Source organism: Mandrillus leucophaeus, unplaced genomic scaffold (assembly GCF_000951045.1).
Source record: "Mandrillus leucophaeus isolate KB7577 unplaced genomic scaffold, Mleu.le_1.0 Scaffold1576, whole genome shotgun sequence".
Taxonomy (NCBI): Eukaryota; Metazoa; Chordata; class Mammalia; order Primates; family Cercopithecidae; genus Mandrillus; species Mandrillus leucophaeus.
In genome coordinates, this window is record NW_012101561.1 from 278,205 (window position 1) to 303,373 (window position 25,169).

The 25,169-nt window shown below is 36.4% G+C and overlaps 1 protein-coding gene across 1 annotated transcript in view; it reads left to right on the forward strand.

The window, feature by feature from the left end:
- The window catches only part of LOC105536274 (teneurin-1-like), a gene marked incomplete at its 3' end in the record, with an annotated part of 316,443 nt that overhangs the window by 52,900 nt on the left and 238,374 nt on the right, over window positions 1-25,169 (forward strand). The window contains exons 2-3 of the mRNA XM_011975605.1: window positions 18,074-18,334; window positions 19,973-20,029. Of these exons, the coding sequence (XP_011830995.1) occupies window positions 18,074-18,334; window positions 19,973-20,029 (318 nt within the window). The remainder of the gene's footprint in view (window positions 1-18,073; window positions 18,335-19,972; window positions 20,030-25,169) is intronic.

A 25,169-nucleotide genomic window follows, 5' to 3' on the forward strand; every position in this document is an offset into this window, starting at 1 on the left:
ATTTTACCTGTAACTAAGTGAATGCATAGCCTTTCTGCCACTAAAGCAATATTAGAAGCAAAAGGTGTTAAATGCAAACAAAATTGGATTTGAATTTTGACTTCTCCTCTTACTAGCAATGGTGACCATGGTCAAGTATTTTAACTTATTCAAAGTCAGTTTTCTTGCTTATCAATGCAAGATAATAATAATAATACACACCTCAGGAAGCTATTGTTCAGTATTAAATGCAGAATGTATGTAAAGTGTATAGCACAGTGTTTGCCACAGGACAAGTAACCATTATTTGTTGTTGCTGTTATGACTATTATTAATTTTGTGGAGATCAAAAAATACCATAATTACATATGACAAGCAGTGGCTATGGTGAGTGACAAGTTAGTGAATACAAAAATTGGTATAAGCATATGCCTGTTTCTCCATACTTTATAGTATAGTAAGATTTTCCATTATTCTCTACTTCAGAAAGCAGTCATAAATTTGTTGTCTTTATTTTTGGCTGGAGGTTGGCCTCTGGTTTTATAGAATATTCCACTGGAGCCAGTCTCTTGTGTTTCATAAAGCATAAATTAAGGTATGGCTAAATTCACAATGTGAGAATTGTGTGCTCATGTGTATATATGTATAGACCTATGTACCTATTAATCATTTTTATCAAGAAGGCCCATTGCTCACGGTGTGTACCATATATTGGTCATTATGTTGCTGGCAAGCAAAAAGAAATCACCCACTTAACAGGAGAGAAACACATTAACTCTTCAAACTAGTAGGGGGTGCTTTTACTAAATTACTTCCTCCAGTTGCTTTAATGGTACCCTAGTCTCCACACACTAATGCATGTCTGAGCAGTAAGTAGTTTTCTGTCACCTTACTGAGAGAACTAGGTTATTTCTTTTTTAATATGAAGAGCTTGGGGAGAGGGTGTGGAAGTTTGCTTTTTCCTTTATATTTGTAAAATATTTATTTATGGGATCACTATGGGAATGTATATAAATGTACAGTAGATATAAATTGCTACTTCTATTTACAAAAATCCAGTATCTCTTTTAGGCAAATGGTATTAGTAAAAAAAAAATTATGATCAATGTTTTTCCAACTTTTACATTGCAGTGCATCCAATTTTATATTTTTTTACTAATTCTTAATGGAAAGAGGTTCTTATTGAAAGGTAGTCTTGGAATCTAGTGATATTTTTAATATACCAGCAGATTATATATATTTTAATTTTATATATGAATAATTATAATTCAAAATGGCCTTTCTAGTTAGCTTTCTTTTCACACCTCTCCTAAGGCCCATTTGAATTTTATGTAGGTTAAGAAATAAAACTGATTTCCTAGATGAATGAAAAGTTGTCTTTTTATAATTTTAGCCCAATGCTAAAATTAAACTGTTCACAAGTGAACTGTTTTTAAATAACCCTACCCAGATTTGGAATTTTCAGAGCAAATATTATTTGGCATTTTATATAGTACACCCTTTCAAGACTGGACTTTTATTTTTGATTATACGTCATGAAGTGGAACAGTGTTATACTTACAATTTTATAGCTACACTGTGGAGTAATTCCATTTTTCTCTCCCTAACCCCACCCCAGCTCCCCATCTCTGAAGTCCCGTGGTGATTATAGTGTTGCAGGTAGGCTCTGGGTTGACTAGAAGAGCTCTTCCCCTCAAACAAAATAAACCTCTCTCCCCAACCCTTTCTCCATCCCTCTTTCTTGCTCCCTCCCTCCTTATCCCCTCTCTCAGGATATTGAGTTTCCAAGTATTTAGCCAAAAATATTTTGGGAAGGAAAGTGAACACACAGAACAGGGACAAATATGACATATCTCAGCATAGTCTCCCAGGGTCCTCAACTTCCTTCAAATGGAGGATACCGTACACAGAATCATTGACATGGTTTTCACCTAGTAGATTTCAGTTCGATGGAAGAAGCTAAATTCCTATTTGTCACTGCTTTCATATACTCAATTTTGCTGACCCTGTGGAGGAACCTGCGTTAATACCCAGATGAAATGCACAGACAATAACATACAGATTAATATGCAGATGAAAATCTGTGTGATTCTGATACTGAATTTTGACTGAGCACAGTTATTACAAATTTATTCCCACTAGAATATGAGTTCCATGACGGCAGGGATTTTTGCCTGTTTTATTCATTGCTTTATCTCTGATACCTGGAACAATGTTTGCTATGTTAGGTGGTTAATAAATATTTTCTATTTAAATGAATTTTCTTACATTTTGGATTAAAACTCACAGCTAGTGAATTTCCAGGCTGCTTTGTAGACATATGCAAAAAAAATGTAAACTCAGTTATTTGTGTTCAGATTAATGATTCTGGAGCCCTAGCATGCAGGAATAGTAAGCAGCATAAGATATAATCTAAGACAAACAAGGCCTAATTCCTTAATATGGTATATAAGGCCCTTTACAAACTGGCTCCATCCTACTTTACTGGTTCTTCTACCTCTACATGTATAGTACAGATGCAGAAAATTATTTGCTGTTCTTTAATTTCATTATTCCTTTGCACTTGTCTTTGCCTTTGAACACACACTTCTCTGTGCTAGAAACGCTCTTACCCACTTTTTAACCTACCAGAGGTGCATTCATCCTTTAAGATGAAACTCAAAGTATCACTTCTCTGGAGCCTGTCTCAGTCGTCCAGGCAGAGTGAGTCCTTCACTTTGCTTGGACTCCACAGCCTTTTATGTATAGATCTATCATGGCACTTACTTCCCTGCTTGTCCTGTCATCATTTCCATGTCTGCAATAGATTGTCAGCCCTTCGAGGGAAGAGGACGTATCTTTTTCCTTCTCTCTAATCTGCCTGGATCCTACCACAGTGTCTATCACACCGTAGGTGCTCCATAAGTGCTTATGGAATAGCATATGGACCGAGGGCATGAAAACTAAGGGTTGAAGTGCTCTATTAAAAATTACAGGCCAAGTGCAGTAGCTTATGCGTGTAATCCCAGCACTTTGGGAGGCGGAGGCAGGAAGATCACCTGAGCTCAGGAGTTTGACAACAGCCTGGGCAACATAGTAAGGCCTCATCTCTATAAAAAATTTAAAAATTAGCCGGATGTGGTGGCACACACCTGTAGTCCCAGCTACTTGGGAGACTGAGGCAGAAGGATGGCTTAAGCCCAGGAGGTCAAAGCTGCAGTGAGCTGTGATTGCATCACTGCACTCCAAACCTGGGTAACAGAGCAAGACCTTGTGTCAAAAAAAAAAAAAAAAAAAGTTATAATGTATAATTTGGTGTTAGTCAGGGAAGAGAAAGTATACCAAACCTAGTTTAACTTTGTCAGATTTGCTAACACAGTGCTGTGCTATTAGGCAACTGGCCACAAAACAAGAACATTTGAACAAGAAAGGCGGAAAAAAGAAATGGAGCTAGAATTCTGGAAAAGGAAGTGACAATGGCCAAAGTAATTGATGCTGAATATGGGGAAGGAGAGGGTGACAGACAGTGGATGGACAAAAGGAACAGATCTACCTTAAATTGTGCCTAGGAAAAATCTTGGAACCAGTGAACTATGTCAAAAGTGAAGATTCAGTGAAGCATGGGTTTTGTCAATACACTATCAAATCACTATTTGACTCTTTGTGCTTTTTCCCCCCAAGGTGATGATTTGGGGACCAAATGGAGTCAACTGTTCCAGGTGTCTTGTAGACTCATATTACATCTATCCTGTATATCATTAATGTCCTTGGGCAATCCTCATAGATTGTTTTACCTGCATATCCTTCCAAAATGTGTAAAAGGAACATGCATTCATGTATATAGATTGTCCATTGTTTTTTAAATGCCTGAAACATTAATTTGATTGTTCAGGTTAAGTGTTCAGGGCAATGATAATAAGGATTTGGATAATGTAAGTTTCCAACTCGAAAGCACTAATGTTATTGTTGCTGTTTACGTTTGCTTTGTAGCTTTGAGAGGTTTTGGAAAATGCATTTTGCAGGAATTGCCTGCAGTGTTAGCACTAAATGATAGTGTGGAGGTAAAGAGAAGCATGCGTTTATCTAATTCCATACCTCCTTGATAAATTTAAAATAAAGAAAAATGTTCCTAAACATTTTATCAGAAACTGTAGAATATTTTCAACTCAAAGCCTTTCTCTGTATACTGTGATACGTGTAAAATTCTGAATGTAGATCACAGATTTAGGCTTTGTCTATTTAGCATGAGATGATAATACTACCTTGTAAACAGGAACTGCCCCCAAAATTTGATCTGATTGCTTCCTCTAGCTGGGTGATAACATGCTGAAGTAATACCCCAACACACATTTCCCAGTGAATATTATTCCTCTCATCTTTGTTAATGTTGTTAAATAATTTCAAAACTCTCCTCAAGGCAGCTGCTCTGTGCTAGGGAGCTAAACACGAGAGAGGCCAATGTTTTCTTTTATTTGTCCGCCTGCAGACACAGATGTTGTTTGTGTTGTCTGGAAGCACAGAATATGCTCTAAAATATCATTGTTGTTTTCAATGAGTCAAAGTGACAAGTTGCGGGTAAAGTGAATCCATAAGAATTAGTACAGAGTGGAATAATACTTCAAAAGGAGGTACAAAAATGCATTAAATTCATATAGAACAATAAGCTATTAATAATATATGCATAGTTTAAGGGTCTCTTTTTATATTGTCAGTGACAAAAGAAATGCCCATTGTCTCCTGGCTGCTATATCCCTCAAAGTATTTTGGCGGCTGGCTGTGGAAATCCAGATGGAGACAGCAGTGAACTGAATGAAACCTGGGAGGCAAGAAGCAGGAAGTTCTAGCATCCGCCACATGCACATTGCACAAATGAGAACTAAGCTGTGAATTTGAATGTGCTGCTTATAAGTTCATATGCTGCATGAGGTCATTAGGATGGTGTTAAAATGGTTCCAAGTTAGCATTGCCACTTGGTATCTGTGTGGCTTTGTACAATTTATTTAATCTCTCATTGAATCTCGGTTGCTTTATTTGAAAAACAGGACTAATAAGCCAGGCACAGTGGCTCACGCCTGTAATCCCAGCACTTTGGGAGGCTGAGGCAGGCAGATCACCTGAGGTCAGGAGTTCGAGACCAGGCTGGCCAATGTGGCGAAACCCCGTCTGTACTAAAAGTACAAAAATTAGCCATGCATGGTGGTGGGTACCTGTAATCTCAGCTACTCAGGAGCCTGAGGCAGGAGACTCACTTGAATCTGGGAGGCGGAGGTTTCAGTGAGCCAAGATCGCGCCACTGCACTCCAGCTCGGGCAAAAAGAGCGAGACTCCATCCTCCATCTCAAAAAAAAAAAAAAATATATATATATATATATTTAAAAATATATATATATATTTAAATATATATATATTTATATATATATAAAATAACAACCTTTCTCTCAGGGCTACTCTGAGGATTAAATGAAATAATATATGTGTCAGAGTTTGATACATAGAAAATGCTAAATTCATGGAGGTCAAGCTACCAAGGAACATGCAGTTTTACATATTAAAAAAGACGAAGAAGAAAGTAAATCCAAACATTAATTTAGCATCTTCTTTTTTAAAAAAATTTATTTTAAGTTCAGGGAACACGCACACATATGTTTATTGCAACACTGTGTACAATAGGAAAGACTTGGAACCAACCCAAATGCCCATCAGTGATAGACTGGATAAAGAACATGTGGTATATATACATCATGGAATACTATGCAGCCATGAAAAAGGATGAGTTCATGTCCTTTGCAGGGACATGGATGAGGCTGGAAACCATCATCCTCGGCAAACTAACACAGGAACAGAGAACCAAACACTGCGTGTTCTCACTCATAAGTGGGAATTGACCAATGAGAACACATGGACACAGGGAGGGGAACATCACACACCAGGGCCTGTCAAGAGGTAAAGGGCAAGAGGAGGGAGAGCATTAGGACCTAATACCTAATGTGTGCGGGGCTTAAAACCTAGATGACGGGTTGATAGGTGCAGCAAACCACCATGGCACATGCATACCTATGTAACAAATCTGCACATTCAGCACATGAACTTAAAATAAAATAAAACTAAAAAAAGATGCTAAATTCATGTTTGGATTTACTTTCTTCTTTTTTTGATATGTAAAACTGCATGTTTTTTGGTAGCTTGACCTCCATCCATTTGTGCCCCAGAACTGGGGAATGCATGCTTTAAAATCAGAACTACCTACTTCAAGTGGGTAAATTAAAAATCTTATACTTAGTCAATTGCAAGTGAATTTTCTGGTAACTGAGATAAGTTAGTTTTACAACTTCCACAGCTAATGAAGAATGGCCTTTCTTTCTAAATAAAAGTTTGTAATGATAGGACTGTAATGTAAATACCGCTCTCAAAAATAATTGTATTGGTTCAGATCTACTATACTTCAGAATGAGGTTGACTGACCCTGATTACAAGAGTATATGACTACTATGTTAGTATTTGTATGTAATAACCCATTCTGCCATTGACTATATATACTATATATACTATGCCACTAAAGAGTCTTTGTAGAAATTAATGGCAAACAAAGGTTACATTACCAACCTCCTATTGTTGAGAAGTAGATTTTGAGGGTTTTTTAAATAGTAGGGCTTCATTTGCACTGAGTTAACCATATCCTCTCATCTAGTTCTTGGAAACAAATGACATGCATTCGACCAGAATGAATAGCCAGGATTATGAGAGAAATCTGTGGCTATGGGACAAAACAAAGGCAACTAGACTGTTAAGGTAGAAATGGCAAATGTGTCACCGATATCATTGACTCTACCTAATCTGTCATGCTACTTTATCATTGAGCCCAGATTGGCCCATGAATCTTTCCTGCCGGATTAGGATTAAACCTCATTTGCTGGTCATGTTTGCTTTAGTCTGTAACAATCTAGGCATTCAGGATTTCGGTACCCAGAATTTAAGCCCCTCTGATTCCACTGGAGTAAAATCAAAATGGCAGACGAGTTGAGAGAAATTGATCTGTCCATTTCCCTCATTGATGGCAGTGTGTGAACACAGATTGGTTTTTCTGTTTTATCAACCTTGCTGCTTTGTTTCATTGCCCCCAGTGTTCTACTTGGACATTTAAATTAGACAAGCAAAAACTATTCTTGTCTTCCCCCTGTATTTTCTAGAAACATCTTTATTGAAGTAAAATTGACATACAATAAACTATATATACAGTATGTGAGTTGGTAAATTTTACATATGTATACATCCATGAAAACATCACCACAATCATCACGGTGAACCTACCTACCACCCCTAAAAGTTTCCTTTCACTGCTTTATAAGCCTATACCCTCCACTCCCCACACACCCCAGTCCAGGCAACCACTGATCTGCTTTCCCTCACTATATATTAGTTTGCATTTTCTGGATACTTACATACCTGGAAGCACACAGTATGTAGACTTTTTGTTTGGCCTCTTTAACTCAGCATAATTATTTTGATATTTGTTTATGTCATTATATTATTTATATTAATAGTTCATTCCTTTTTATGTCTCAGTAGTATTCCATTGTATGGATGTACCAGAGTTTGCACTCGTTTGCCTATTGATGTTCTTTATTTCCAGCTTTTGGCTCTTACAAATAAAGCTACTATGAGTACTTGTGTACAAATCTTTGTAAGGACATATGATTTTATTTATCTTTGGTAAATATTGAGGGTTGGAATAGTTAGATCATATGGAAAGTGTACATATAACTTTATAAAACATGAAGACATCTAGGGCCAACATTGCTCTGTACCCACCTTAATAGCAAGACCCAAAAGGATAAAAATGTTGCCAAGTAATTTAACCACACACTAGAACAAAGCTATATATACACATGTATACAGACAGTCCCCAACTTACAATGGTTCAACTGATAATGATTCAACTTAAAATTTTTTGACTTTATGATGGTTTAAAAGCAATACACATTCAGTAGAAAAAATACTTTGAGTACCCATACAACCATTCTCTTTTTCATTTTCAGTATAGCATTCTATAAATTACATGAGATAGTCAACACTTTATTATTATAAAGATAGCCTTTGTGTTAGATGCTTTTGCTCATCTTTAAGCTAATGTAAGTGTTCTGAGCACATTTAAGGCAGGCTAGTCTAAGCTATGATGTTCAGTGGATTAGGTGTATTAAAGGCATTTTTCACTTACAATATTTTCAGGTTACAATGAGTTTATCAGAATGTTACCCCATTGTAAGTTGAGGAGCATCTATCTATGAATTCAAAACCTGTTTTGAGTATTCTATTAAATGCCCATGAATTATGAGGTTTTCCACTGTGGGTGTTGGAAACAGCGACTATTTCCAGCCCTGTTTCAGATTCAGAAGTTGTTTCTTTTATTCCTTTCAGATGGCTCTTCATTCTCAGATGGTTTTCTTGCATGCATGTGCTGTCCAGAGTGCAGGTGAATATGCAGTGGGGGGACACTCTGAAGATCTATGGAATTCTCTTTCTGTGCAGTTCTCTCCTCTCTGGTACTCTGTACTGGAAACTCTAGCTATCTCGGCCTTCCCGCACTACCAGCTTAGTCTTCTCAACTCAGAGAGACTACCAGGCTCTACCTATGATCCCCTTCCTTGTCCTGCGGCCTGGAAATTCTTACAGGGTTTACCTAATTTGTTTCTCATATTTCAGGGATTGTTGTCCTTCATTATCTGTTGCCCAATGCCTGAAAACTGTTGTTTCATACATTTTGTGTGGCTTTCATTGTTGTCATTTAAGGCAGGAGAATAAATTTGGTTCCTGTCACTCCATCTTGTTTGGAAGTGGAAGTCTTCTCCAGAATTTAATGTTTTCCCCTGAATGGAATTCAAATGTGCAAGTTCCTGATGAGTGTCCAAAAAGTTATTTTCTTAATCTTTCCCAACTTGGAAATTTTATTTATTTATTTATTTATTTATTAGTGATGAGGTCTCACGCTGTCACCTAGGCTAGAGTACAGTGGTGCAATCATAGATCACTGCAACCTCAAACTCAGGGGCTCAAGTGATGCTCCCAGTCTCTCAAGTAGCTGGGACTACAGGCACATGCCACCACACCTGACTAATTGTTTTCAATTGAGACGGAGTCTCACTTTGTTGCTCAGTCTAGTTTCAAACTCCTGGGCTCAAGCAATCCTCCCACCTTGGCTTCCCAAAGTGGTGGGATTATAGTCAAGAGTCACCCACATCCAGCCAGAATTTCTTTTTTCTATCCCTGACTTATTTTTTTAGTAACATTCTCTGAGTTCCTGAAAACAGGCTGTCAGAAGGGCTACATACCCACTCCAGGGCATTCTACAAACTTACTGAGATGATAAATTCTATCTGGGATATGGCATGAAACTAGTTGATGAGAATGACAAAAGAAGTTTCTATTCAAGCCAGCTTAAAGATGGTCTTTTACCAAGGTTTTGTGACTAGTTTCAGTAAAATTTCCCCAGTTCTACACCCTAGAGTACATTTCTGAAGAATTTTAACAGGCAATTATTTCCCAATATATTATGCCAAAAAGTATAGTGAAGAAAGCTTCCCTTGTGTGACTATTTCAGTCAAAAGATGATACTGAGTACTTGTTCTCCATTAGTCTAATATTATAAATTGTATTTTCATGAATTCACAGCCAGTGGGCTGCTGTCTTTCTCTTCTTGCCAAATTTGTGGAACATCTGTTATTTGAAACAGACAGCTAATTTACCAAAGTAGCAATTTTTCAATTTGCATTGTTGGTAGGCATTGTTTTATGTTAAGCTAAACCACCTCGAATGTGTCAGAATTGGGTTCAAGTTGTTAACCCTTTCAAGAGTGGTTCCATGTTAACTATTAATTTTTAAACTTTGGTATTTAGGGTCACTCTTTGCCTAGAATTATTCTAAGGTCTGAGAGGATGGCAATACAACCTTAGAATGTAATTTATTCTGTAGCTGATGATGGACGCTGACTCTGTTGTACCATTCTATCTTGGCATCTTTACTCATTCATCACAAAGTAAATGCTTACAGAGAAGTGTAGAATGTTACAGAAATAATATTGCCTGCCTCTGTGAGTATGTGTTTGAAGCACTTGCAAGTGTTTTTAATGGTTATTTAACAGTAGTTCATTGATCTCACTTCTCTAGATAGAATTGTGCAGCAGATTAATGTAGTTTAAAATTTCAGACACACACAGACGCACACACACACACCCCCCTTGACCGAAAAGCTGCACATGCTTAGTGAACATAATGGAAATACACAAGAATACCTGGAAGACCACAATGGGCAATAAGAATTCAGGTTCCAGTGAGTTATGAACAGCCAGAAAATTGGGCCAACACATGTAAGAAATGAGAAATTTTTTAGGGCCATTGAGCACTATGCATTTTCAGTGTTCAGTAGCCCTGAAAATTTCTCATTTAGGCCAGGAAGTCTCTGTCTCATTCAAAATGTTGAAATAAAGGGAACATGCACAGGTTCTCATTGATCTAAATTTCTGTTGAAGTTTGGGACCTCCCACCATCTTTTCTAGTCCCTGATTCTTTTTCCAGACTCTTATTACAAAGACTGTAGAGCAAGCATCCAATTTTTGTCATTGTAGTGGTAACTGCTGAGTTAGCTTCAAAACAAGTGCTCCCATCTTATGTGAATACAGTCTAAATGGAGCCGTTCACTAAGGTAAAAATTAGTTTAAGGAAATAGTTAGCATTTGCTTATTCCCACATCAAATTTTCTTCCTCTTCTTACATTGCTGAAGGATATTTTAATCTCTCTCTAAATATGATTGGAGTTTGTTTTGATTTCTTCCAGGTTTCTACCTCGTCTTCTTTTCTTTTCAGTTTCTGCTACAATTCTGTGTCCTCTGATTTGAGCCATTTTTACAGATTTCCAATTCATTGTACTTCCGAGAGCATCCTTTTTTGATATTAACATAGCCTTTTAACTGCATTCTGGGATGTCTCCAGTTAGCCAATACTGGTCACAAAGCATGAATGTTTCTACTTCAGGCTTTTAACTCTGCCCAGATTTGTTGCCGTGCTTTTCAGTATACTGACAGATGGAGAAATCTTGAAAATTAAATAAGGCATAATTAGTAGGTCCTGAGTGCCGAGATAATGGGTGCATTTGGAACTGTCAAGGGGAGATTAGGCTCCAGGAAGCTTAGTTATTTTATTTAAGTCCTCTTATAACCACAGGCTCCAGTCTTGCACATGGGAGCGTTCCATCTCTCACTCCTGTGCCCCAGAAAAAGCTGATGAGCCCTCAGCAGAAAAATAAAAGTCAAGTTTGGACAATGTGCCTTTATTACCTTGTTATCATTAAGGGCTTAAAAAGGCTCTGTGTGGAACTTCCCAAAGGACATGACAAGGTCCTGTTAACTCACTCTGCTCGCTGCCTAGTATAGCGCTGTACATTTGATAAAACATTTTCATGAAGAAAGAAGGAAATTAAATTGAACTAATTTTCTAAGACTAAGAGAAATCAGAGGAGACTATTTTGTTTTGATTTCTTTACTTGAATTGAGTGGGTGTTCAGTGAAGCTGTGTTTAAGTAAACTTACTTGAACTGATTTGGTTGACAATTTGATACCGTTTTCTTTTTAAAGCCCTCAAACTGAGAAATATAAAATGGTACCCAGTAGTAAAAATTATTTGCCTCTTATCTGGTGTTACTTACTTCTTTGTCTCTGTATTTCTTGCTTAAGATTGTAATAATCCATTGCATTTTTCCCTGGAACCGGTAATGAATTATTAGTGGGTCAGTAATATTTTTTAATTGTGTGAATTTTATTCATTATGTTTCCAATAGCCGTGTTGTAAATGGATAATTTTATATTTGATGAGTAACAATTTACTCAGTTGCTTTTTACATTTTAAGTTGTAGATTCTCTATTTCTCTATCAATAATCTTGCAATTCATAGTAGATACATAGGCTGTATCAATACTTTAATATGGCAAGAATTATAATTATGGCACAAGATCTTATTTAACTAAATATGTACTATATCCTTCACAAAGAAGTATAAATGGCACCTTGATTCATAAAACTACTAACTCTTTTCCCATTTGAACACATTGACCATTGCATATGTTGGATAACAGGTTCGGGTTATAATTATGGAATTTTAGAACAAGGCAGTTACCTAGATATTTATTTCTAGTTGGATCCATACATCTTACAAATGAGAAAACTGTGGTCCCAAAAATGTTAAGTGACTTATCCAAAAACCAAATGGATGATTAATAACACTTGCTTCTGCATGTAATCTATAAGCATTGTTATGAGTCACAGTAATTAAACTAATAATTCTATCCCCTCCCCCCTCTCCTTTATTTTGGAAATGGACCATACTCTTTACAAGTTGTATCCCAAATTTCTTAGGTTATGGTTAAAATTAATCACACTTCTTGGCTTCCAATTACTTATTTGGAGCATAATGCCTTAAAGCTCACTTTTTTTTGTTGTTGTTCTGTTTTTTTTTTTAATTTGTTATACTTTAAGTTCTAGGGTACATGTGCACAACGTGCAGGTTTGTTACATATATATATGTGCCATGTTGGTGTGCTGCACCCATTAACTCATCATTTGCATTAGGTATAGAATTTTAAGAAAAATAGTCTTGAGCTTATCAGAAACACAGAAATTGGCCGGGTATAGTGGCTCACACCTGCAATGCTTGAGTCCAGGAGTTCAAGACCAGCCTGGGCAACACTGGGGGAAGCTCTTCTCTACAAATAATTTTAAAATTAGCTGTGTGTGGTGGTGCACATCTGTAGTCCCAGCTACTCAAGAGGCTGAGGCAGGAGGAGGATCACCTGAACCTGGGAGGTCGAAGCTGCAGTGAGCCAAGATAATGCCAATGGACTCCAGCCTGGGTGACAGAGTGAAACCCTTTCTCAAACAAAACAAAACAAAGCAAAGAAATGGCATTTCTAGAAAAACGTTGATACAGATAGCTATAACTTTCCTTCTCAAGTTTTGATAAGTGGCTTCTTTAGGCTGAACACCTGATGATCAACCCCTAGATTCGGAAAGTACAGTCATTTTTTTTCGGCACTTCATAGCATTTTTTTAAAAATTATTAATTTGTTAGCATTAGTAGATGCGCAAGGTGGCCCTATGTGCCGGAACTCTACTCAATCTCATGATCTTCAACCATAAATGTTTCCCTAGCTGCTGAAAGCTTAGCAGTGATGAGTTTCATCCTTAGTTTCCCTCCTAAATTTGACTTTCAACTCTTATGTGTCTAGGACAAAAGTACACCCTAGAAGATCACTGAGAAATCATGCATCATTCGGGCGTGGTGGCTCATGCCTGTAATCCCAGCACTTTGGGAGGCCGAGGCAGACAGATCACCTGAGGTCAGGAGTTCGAGACCAGCCTGGCCAACATGGTGAAACCCCGTCTCTACTAAAAATACAAAAATTAGCTGGGCATGGTGGCAGGTGGCTGTAATCCCAACTACTTGGGAGGCTGAGGCAGGAGAATCGCTTGAGCCTGGGAGGTGGAGGTTGCAGTGAGCCAAAATCACACCATTGTGCTCCAGCCTGAACAACAAGAGCAAAACTCCATCTAAAAAAGAGAAAAAGAAAAAGAAAAGAAAAAAATCATTCATCAGTTAGTTTTAATGGCCTCTTGGTTTAGATATAAGCAAGATGACATTTTGACTATGTTTTTGTTCATGTTACATTTACTTTATTCCACTAGAGAGAAAAGAGCAAGACCTCCTTCTAGCTGTTAGACTTTCAGCTCCACCTGTGAAAATTGATTCACAAGTCTCCTTGTTGTTTTAATATCTGGTGGTGTACAATCAACTAAAAATCTTTGTAGGGGTATATATATACTTAAGGTGTGCAATATGGTAAACTTTTGCATGTATGCACCTGTGAAACTATCACCACAATCAAAATAATGGACATTTAGATCACCCCAAAGTTTTTTTGTGTCCTTTGTTATCCATCTCTCCCTCCACCCTTTTCCCCAGGCAACCACTTATTGGCTTTATGTCACAGTAGATTAGTCTGAATTTTCTAGAATTTTATATAAATGGAAGCATACCATATGTAGATTTTTGTCTGTCTTCTTTGACTTAGCAGAGTCATTTTGAAGTCCATAACACTGTTTTGCATCGATAGTTCATCCCTTTTTAGGACTGAGTAATATTCCATTGTGTATATATACCACAGGTGTATTATCCATTCATGTGTTTGTAGACACTTGGGACATTTGTACTTTTTAGCTATTTTCGAATAAAGCTGGTATGAACAACTTTGTACAGTTTTGGACAGAAGTTTTCATTTCTTTGTGATAAATGTCCAAGAGTCCAATTCCTCTTTTGGTAAGTATGGCTTTAGCTTTTCAGAAAACTGCCACACTTTTTTCTTAAGTGGTTGCACAGTTTTACTTTCTCACCACCAGTATATGAGAATTGTAATTACTCCACATTCTTTCTCAACACTTCTTGTGGGCAGAATTGTTTTAGCCATAGTAGTGGGTATGTAGTGGTATCTCATTGTGGCTTTAGTTTGCATTTTCCTGGTAACAGTGATGTTGAGCATCTTTTCATTTGCTTTTTGGCCACCTCTATTTTTTGTTGTGAAGTGTCTCTTGAAACTTTTTGCCCGCTTAAAAAATTGAATTTCAACCATTGTGGAAAGTAGTATGGCAATACCTCAAAGAGCTAAAAGCAGAACTACCATTCAACCCAGCAATCCCATTACTGGTTATATACTCAGAGGAATATAAATCATTCTACCATAAAGATGTATGCACTCAGATGTTCATTGCAGCACTATTCATAATAGCAAAGACGTGGAATCAACCTAAATGCTCATCAATGACAGATTGGATAAAGAAATGTGGTACAGGCTAGGTGCGGTGGCTCACACCTGTAATCCCAGAGTTTTGAAGGGCCAAGGCAGGGAGATCACTTGAGTCCAGGAGTTCGAGACCAAACTGGGCAACATGAAGAAACCCCATCTCTATAAAAAATATGAAAAATTAGCCAGGTATGATGGCAGTGCCTGTAGTCCCAGCTACTCAGGAGGCAGAGGTGGGAGAATCACCTGAGCCTGGAAGTCAGGGCTACAGTGAGCCCTGATCACACTGCTGAACTTTATCTTCTCTAGAGAATATGTAGTACTTTAGGTAACAAGGTTATATGTACAAGGCTAGAAAACAACTACTTATGGTGCATTATAAGTGCTTTATAGATAATGCATATTTTGGGAATTTTGAGCACCACCAAGATGTTTGTGTATTTAAGAAAATGTTTTACAATGGTGACATTGATTTCAATAAAAGGAAATGAGGCATTTCAATAAACATCGGTTACTATAAGTGAAACTTTTTCTCGTTCTTTCTTTTTTTTAATGCTTTACCACTTAAAAAAGAAGAGCAACTGATAGCTAATTTGGATTGTTACTTTTTCTAATTATAGATTGACAAGAAAGTGTACTTTTATCTGACTGTACTTAATTAGAGAATTTATGAGTTAGTTTTTGTAGTCAAAGCAGGATATAGTTCCAATAGAAAATAAATTGTTTATCCTATGCAATTTTTGATCAGATTACACAGCATTTTCTTAGAAAGGAACAAATCCATGTTATAATTTCCTTTTGAATGGGAAAAGAATCTCTTTAATTAAAAAGAATCTGCTTACGTCTGTCAGTGCTTTTAAAAAAACTTTATCTCGTGTTTTATTAATCTGGAATGACAAATTGGACCTGCATTTATTTTTATTTGCTCATCCTTTTCCAACAAATGCCATGACTCAGATGCTCATATTAAAATCTTTGGAAAGCCACATCTCATATGCCATTGTATGAGTGAAACTAAATGCAAGTCTGTGCTCTTGGAAGTAAATTTTCTAATTAGTTCCCTGAATTCATGGAAAATAAATGGAGACACTTCACAGCAATTCAGAGCAAAAACTTCCTTTCTTGTGTCTTTAAACAGAATTAGAGATGATGCAGCAAAATCTGTGGTAATGCCATTAATAAACTTGCACCCTCACTACTACCCATTCCCTGGCTCCCATCCACTTCAAACAAATCTCTAGGGCAGTCGATTTCAAAGTACGATCCCTAGACCAACAGCATGGGTCTCACCAAGGAAGTCATTCGAAATGCAAATTATCTGGCCCTACTCCACACCTGCTGAATCAGAAACTTAAATTGGAAGGCACGGATGGGACTGGGGTGCAGCAATCTATGTTTTAACAAGCCTTCTAGGTGCTTCTGAAGCAGACAAGTTTGAGAGCCACTGTTCTAGGGGAGTGAAGTAAAATTCATTTCTTGCAGCTTCAAGCTGAAAGGTTTATTACCAGGTTGCTGTAGCAACAACTGCACAGTAGGATTGGATAATGAAACATTGTGAAATTAAGAGGCATGAATATTAGCTGATCCCAATATTCTAGATTGCTGAAATTTATATTGGGCAAAATTGATTTTTACTTTTAGCCTTATGGCAAGAAGAAGCATGGTTTCATAACATTTTATGTTTGACAAGTGGAAACCACAACTATTTTTTGAATACTACTCCTTTGGAATTTAGCCAAGTTTTTGTAGAAAAAGGGAATTACTCTTTAAGACATTCATCATGGAAATCAAAAGGTAGCATACTCAGCAGTGACTTATAACCCTGAAAGAGTTAGTTTTTAATTGAATATTTCTAATACATTGTAGTAGCTTTATTTGCCTACTATATGTTTCACAAAGCACAGTGCTATTCACCTAGTGGTATTAAGTAAACAATAAGAATTTTTTGTTAAACCCCTATTTGGTAATTATATGCCACAAAAATAGTTATTTTAAAAATATATTCATATTCTGCTTGCTTTCCTCTAGTGTGTGGTCTAAAATCCAGTACTTTCTGTATTCAAAGAATTAAATTCATGTTAGAGTTTGCATTTTATTGATATGTGCTAAGGATTAGATGCACTCAGTTAAGTTCCTTCCCAGCCAAATGACATATCCTGTCTCTGATGTCAGTCTGAGAAAATCCTGTATGGTGCACTACATCTCTGGATTACCTTATCTAAGTATTACATGGACATTTCAGATGATATGTCTTGGCATGTGGTCATTTTTCATTAACTTATTAGGAATTGTTAAAGCATCTTTTCCCCTTTTTGACACCTTGCTATAATTGAATGTAAAATTGACTATAAGACTGAATGCTTCATATTCATGCAGTAAGTTGAGGGGGCATCGTTGGTGTATAGCAGAAACCATGCCTAGATGGGTGTTTTAGGAAAAAGGGCTGTGTTGCTATCCGATGTGAGCTATGAAAAAATAATACCTATCCTCTGGCGTTTATTTTCCTCAACTATAAAAAGAAGGAATTTGTTGCATCATCTTTAAGGTTCTGAAAATTTTATAATTCTAAGATCTAGGGGGAAAGGAGAGGAAATCCAATCCACGAACCACTGCCAAGGTACAATATATGACTAAATATTTTTAGGTATTTGTTGAAAAAAAAAATTAAACAGAATAATTAGCATAAAGTCAGCCTTGAAATCCTTTAAAATCAATGGAAAATAATGATATTAGGTACTGATGATTTAGAGTTTAAATTAACATGTTTTAGGAAAAATACTTTAGAAAAGTGCATTCGAACTTAATGCTTTTTTCTCAGAGTTTTCACATTGAATTATTTATTCTTAAATCCAATGTGTATGGAATACTTAGAAAAGCAAATAATTTTAATATTTTAAGCATAGGTACGCTCTGCAAATCATATATATTCTTCCTAGAAAAGAAATATCTTTTAAAGGACACCTCTCTACACTTTATACTCCTCTGCACTCATTTATTTCATTACATTTTGTGAAACCTAAAATTGTAGCTATAAAGCTATTTTGGGCACGCTTTTTCCAGAACCTTGTAAGAATCAACAGGAGCATAATTTTAAGCTACAGAAGTGCAAAATAAGCACAGAGTCCTAGCTACCATAAATAAAAGGCCAGAATTCTAACTTTGCAAAAACACATAATTACTACCAATGGGGGAGAGGGGAATGAGGACAAAAAGTAGAATTTTCTGGGGGATTTCTTCATACTTCTAAATGTTTTCTCTGAACTTTGTTTCTTCTCAGAGATGGAATTCTGTGAAACCTCTCACACTCTGTGCTCTGGCTACCAAACAGACATGCACAGCATTTCTCGGCGTGATTACCAGCTCGAGATGGGATCTGATGTGGACACAGAGACAGAAGGTGCTGCCTCACCTGACCATGCACTAAGAATGTGGATAAGGGGCATGAAATCAGAGCATAGCTCCTGTTTGTCCAGCCGGGCCAACTCTGCGTTATCCTTGACTGACACTGACCATGAAAGGAAGTCTGATGGGGAAAATGGTAATAAACTACTTGAATTGTTTAAGTGAAACACAGAAAAAATGCAATTTTTAGCCTTTGCTTTGTTCTCCTTCCCTATATCTGCCCTTCTTTCATTTAATATGCAGAATGGAAATACAAGTTAGCAGGGACTCATGGGCAAGGCACGTACCTAAGTATCTGGCAAATAGACATTTATTTATAATAACAGACAAAATACTTTACATTTTTCGGTGAGCCCCCAAGGGAAATAATCTCATGTAATCAGTAATATTGTGCATGTTTTGTTTATTACTCACCTTTTATTTTCATCTTTATTTTCCATGGCAATACTAGTAGAATTTATTATAGAATGTCCAAATTTCATGTATTTGGGCTTTATATCAATAAATGAACAGTGAGATGAACAATTGTATAGCAAGCATATTCTGTATGTGCTTACTATTTGGATTCAGATTAACCTGTTGAATGTACAAACTCAAATTAACCAGGTTGGACTGAAATGATTTAAAAAACCAGAAGGTGAATGAACATCATCCATTTGCTTGACAATAAGGACTAGCAGCAGCATTGTGTTGTAAGCATATATGATTTTCTTGCAACTTTTATAAAAGGAAAATTTTGTCTTTTTGATTTGTTGGAAAGGGGTTAATTTATTTTATTTTTGTTCTTTTGCTCCTACCAGAGAACAAAATAGTTTCATAAAAAGCACATTACTGCTTATTAAACACATTCATCTAGTCTCTCCATCATTCTGTTTGTGTACATTTTATAGGTCCTCATTACCATGACCACAAGGCTTAGTCTGTTAGCAGTGGTAATTAGTACTTTTTCAGGTGGCAGAGAGATAGCCAGCTGCCCTGTACCTGCAGTTTTTTTTCTATTTTGTCCTCTTCTTCCTTCTTTAACCCAAGCGTGACACTGGCCATATAATCAGGAATTAGAAGTTGCCTACTAATTAGAATATCACTTCCTAAATAATAGACCATAACACTTTATGGTATCATCAAGTATCCTTGGGGTCTTAATATTTTTTATATTACTTTCATATATGTATGTGTTCATGTATGCATTGTTGACTTTGGCCAAGAGTATAGGAAGTAACATATGGAAATGAGAAGGGAACATACTTGACATATGTAGCACATTCATGGAAGTGAAAGGCATTAGGATAGAAGTTAGGAGACATTTGATTGGTCACTACAGTTTTCTGGGTTTCATCTTTCAATTGGGAAAAACAATGATCAAAATTATATGAAATGGGATGGTAGGTGATCTCTTATATTGGCAAGACATCTTGTTCTCCCTCATCTCACTCTGGACATATTCACTGGGTTGAAACATTGAAATGAAAGGAAGAAGTTTCCCCACTGGGCTCTACTATTCTTCTACCTCTGCAAGTCCCTTGGTATGAGGTGTCTTTTGGGGTGATGAAAATATTCTAGACTTAGATAGATGTGATGGTTGTGCAACTCTGCAGAAATACTAAAAACCACTGAACTGTATGCTTTAAAAGGATGAATATTACATATGTGAATTATATTGCAATAAAGCTGGGTTTTTTTTTGAAGCACCACTAGATGAAGGGTAAGGGTTGAAGTTTGAGGAATTGCAGATGACTTGGACAAGGCTTAACTAGTAAAATGTTTACTGTTACAGGTTTCAAATTCTCTCCTGTTTGTTGTGACATGGAGGCTCAAGCTGGGTCTACTCAAGGCAAGTGTTTTCAAATATTTGATCACCAATTATTTTTACTTCACCCCATCTCTGGCACCCTACCCCCACAAAATGGAACCCTGCTCCTCTGACAAACAACATACAAGCCTGCTCAATGAACCTGTCGGAGAATACAGTGGCAGCTTATTTGTTTGTTTTCTTCTTGAAAATTTCATTTGTAAATGTTGGTGGTGAAGAGGAGGTCAAGGGGGAGCTAGGGAGAAGGATAAAACAGGATTCCAGGTAGGATGAGAAAACATTTCTTTCACCTGGGAGGAGAGACTGAAATCAGGATGGGTTGGATTTGGCCTTATGACTTTCTACATATATACCATGTTTGGCATGGCTCTAATAATTAACTCAGTATAGTTTAGGGATTGTCATAACTTTCAGATGTTGCCTAGCAGTTGGCCTTGGTCTCTTCCTCCAGGTGTTCATGCTTGGCTTTAGCATCACACTTTATCCATGTCATCAATCATAAATAACACCTTCAAATGAAAAAAAAATGTTGTTCATCCTCTTCTGTAAACCTATATTTACACTGTGTCATTCCTTAGTATGGGGGCATTGGTGTTTTGTTCTTTTTTTTTTACTTTTGCCTTCATTGTATTCATTGGGTTTTGCCCCTTTGGAGAGGGATACTACTGAAAGTAACATTTATAAATGGTTTTCACAACCCGGTCTGTGCTGGGGGCCTTTCTCTAACACCTTATAGTAGGGTCCACACATCCCACCACAGGGCAATGACTCAAAAATGAGATGAAACTAGTATATAAAGATTTAGAACAGTGTTTTTAACATGTAGGAACAATATGAATGTTCACTATTATTACTGGATTAGCATTTCAAAATTTCCAAACACACTTTTCATATCTTTATGCCATTTCATCCTCATGACCACTCTGTGAAACAAATTCTGTTATCTCCATTTTACATATGAGGAAGTGTTAAAACAACAAGTCAGAAACAATCTAGCTGAATTTCACTGGATTATTTCCCAAGTATGCTTTGTTTTCTCCCTTGGATCATGTGTGTATGCAATATGTAAACTTGAACAACTTTTCCCTGCTCAGTTCTCTATGTCTTACTTTGACTCCTACTAATATTTTCAATAAGGAGTATATAATTTGGGTTCTTATTTATCACCTATGGTAAGATTTTATCAATGTGGATTCCACAGATTTTAATTGATGACAACCATGCCTGGCCTGCCTTCAGCATTTCCATAGATCCTTGAGGAGTTGGTTTGAGTTAAGATAAGAATGTAAATGACTTTTCCAAAAGTATGTTAATTTTGAGGAAACAAGTTATTTCCAATGAATGAACTTGACGTTTGTGTGGAAATGTTGCTATTTATTTCCTATTGATTTCATCCATTCATGAAAGCATGCTAATCAAGGCATCTATTTTATTAATTTGAGTTGATGTATGTTATATTTGAAAAAGTAAATCTTTAGAATATTTGTTATGTATATGTTTTCCTACCTCAGACTCCATACCATCCCATCCCTGTGGCTCAATTAATGTCAATGACATTTTGTTTTGTTTCTGTCTTCCTATACTTTCTGAATTTTAGATTATTGATGAGACAATGGGCATGATATCATGGATCGGCTTAGGAACATTTGAGCCTCACTGCTGTGAATGTTAGATAAAAGTTAAGATGGAGGAAATTGAGGAAATTGTTAATTTAGGTGAATTGTCCAAATGAGAAATATTCTGAGAAGTAATTTCAAAGATGCTTACTATTCTATTCATCCTAGGAGAATATGACTTTGGTTTTCTACTTACATTTCCAAAATCATGTCTATAAGGACTTGTTTCTTTTATTTCATTAATTGGCCAAGCCTTTCAGAATTTTTTTTCTCATTTCCTTAACTCTATTTGGTTGCCCTTAATTGAATTTATGTCTCTGACATTTTATAACTCATGAAGAATTATAAGAAATAACCCTTAATTTCAGCACTAAAACATTTGAACTTAAAGGCCTGAAGTACTGGAAAGGAAACCATCAGGTGACAGAAGGGGATCTGGAGGCTTTCACAGGGATCAGAGCACTAATGCATTATGTTTCCATTCTCTCAAATTTGTCCTAAGTAAACCCTTCATCATCTGTTGATGCTGAATTGTCTATTAAGAAAGATGCACATTCACTCAAGTTAGCTTCATTTTGGGACCTGTGAACAGTCAATACCTAGGTGATACTTTGATATCAACCATCATGCTTTATTCTATGTCATTTTTATTCCCATTTCACCTTACTAACAGCATTACTACTCATCATAGGCTAATACTAGAGTTGTGTATTTTATATCCTAACAATGGTTGTTAATAAGCACTAGACTGGAAGCTACTTGATGAAATGGTCTAATTTATTCACTTTTGTAGCTTCAATACTTAGCAAGGGGACCTAGAGCACAGTAGGCACTAAATAAATGAAAAATATGTATTGTTCTAAGGGTAAAATATATTTTTTGTCGATCTTGTCTTGTGTGAATCTCATAAGGATAGAAGTGCTATAGTGTGTCAGACCTCTGGTCATCTAACACACAACTCTATCTCTGATAGGTGATCTAATGGTAATTTAATTTTTTTATCTTTAGTTATGGATACATAATAGGTGTACATATTTATGGGTACATGTGATTTTTTGTTTGTTTGTTTGTTTGTTTTGACAGAGTCTCCCTCTGTAGCCAGGCTGGAGTGCAGTGGTGCGATCTCGGCTCACTGCAACCTCCGCCTCCTAGGTTCAAGTGATTCTCCTGTCTCAGCCTCCCAAGTAACTGGGGCTACAGGTGCGCACCACTACACCCAGCTAACTTCTGTATTTTTAGTAGAGACAAGGTTTCACCATGTTGGCCAGGATGGTCTCAATCTCTTGACCACGTGATCCGCCTGCCTCGGCCTCCCAAAGTGCTCGGCCTACAATATGTGATGTTTTGATACAGGCATACAATGTGTAATCAGGGTAATTAGGGTACCATCACCTCAAGCGTTTATCATTTCTTTGTTAGGAACATTCTAATTCCAATATTTTAATTATTTTAAAATATATGATAAGTTAACATTGACTGCAGTCACCCTGTTGTGCTATCAAATACTAGATCTTATTCATTCTATCTAACTATATTTTTGCACCTATTAACCATGCCTACCTTTTCCCCCATTTCCCTCTACCCTTTTTAGCCCCTGGTAACCATTCTTCTATTCTCTATCTCCATAAGTACAATTGTTTTGATTTTTAGTTCCCACTAATCAGTAAGAAGATGATGTTTGTCTTTCTGTGCCTGACTTGTTTCACTTGACCTAATATCCTCCAATTCCATTCATGTTGCAAATGACAAGATTTCATTCTTTTAATGGCTGAATAATATTATATTATATATATGTACTACATTGTCTTTATCCATTCATCTGTTGATGGTTGACATTTAGGTTGCTTCCATGTCTTGGCTATTGTAAATACTGCTATGATATATTTCCTTCCTTTTGTATATATACATAGCAGTGGGATTGCTAGAGCATATGGTAGTTCTATTTTTAGTTTTTTTAGGTTGCCTCCATACTGCTCTTCATGATGACTGTAGTAAATTACATTCCCACCAACGGTATATAAGGGTTTTCATTTCTCCACATCCTTGCCAACATTTGTTATTGCCTGTCTTTTGGGTAAAAGCCATTGTAACTGGGGTGAGATGATATTGTAGTTTTGATTTGCATTTCTCTGATGGTTAATGATGTTGCGCATTTTGTCATATATCTGTTGGCCATTCATGTGTCTTCTTTTGAGAAATGTCTATTCTTTTGCCCATTTTAAAATCAGATTATTTGATTTTTTTCCTATTAAATTGTTTGAGCTTCTTACATATTCTGGTATTAATCCCTTGTCAGATGGGTAGTTTGCAAATATTTTCTCCCATTCTTTACTTTCTAATGAGCATTTCTTAGAAGACTTTGACAGCCCTACTTAAGTATCAACCTCAGTGATTAGGGTATCCCTCAATAATTACATTTAGCTATACATTGAACTGGAGGAAAAAACAGTATCAACAGCTAAATTTGAATAATCAATTTCCAAGAATATGTTTTTCACATGTGGCCTGAATGGAACAGTTGGGTTATAAAATGTGAAAATAAAAATTGTTTACCAAGAAGCTAAATGGAAATAAATTTTGTAGGTAGTGAAAAAGTATTGTAACCTTTAATAAAGTATAAATTGCAAATAAATTATTTATAGTTATAGCCTTGATGATAATGATATTTCTGTTCAAGCAATATTTATTAAGCACCTTCTTTCTGCCAAACTCTGTACTAGAGATTGGGAGTATATGAAAGATGAATAATACACACTCCCCAACCTCAAGGAATTTACAGTCTCCTGGGAGAGATTGATGCCCTATTAGTTAAGATTGCTTGTTATAGGTAGCAGAAATCAATGTGAGCTAGCTTAAACTGAAAACAATTATATTAAAAGTACATAAGAATACAGGGTGACTGTAGTCAGTAATAGTCTAATTGTACATTTTAACATAACTAAAAGAGTAAAATACGATCATTTGTAATACAAAGGATAAATGCTTGAGAGGATGGATACTTCATTTTATATGATATGATTAATATGCATTGCAGGCCTATATCAAAACATCTCATGTACCCCATAAATATGTATACCTACTAGGTACCCACAAGAAATAAAAATTTTTAAAAAATAAAGTACATGAGAATGCTTCATTGGACTCAGGGCAAGAGTGTGGCTATACCACAAGAAGGGACTTGTTGCAGTCCCTTAACAATTTTCAGAAGAATTGTTAAGACATTGCTTTTTGTTTCTAAACCCATTTCCTTCAACGCCGTCTCTGCAGGTTGACTTTCTCTAAGTTTCCATCTACGAGACAAGTATAAAACCCCATACCCCATAAAACCCTAGTTCACATTTCTTCTATTCAGGAAATAAGCTAAGATTAACCAGAATTTTTTTAGTGCCATTTCTAAATTCCAAGGAGACAGAATATTTTTCTCAACTTGAGTCAGCTGTCTCCTCAGCTCACGGGTCTCCTCAACTACAATGAGGAGTAAGGTCAGTAATAAAAATGTTGCTTTCTGGGAGCCTACACATTTGATACTCAAAGCAATTCCCAAT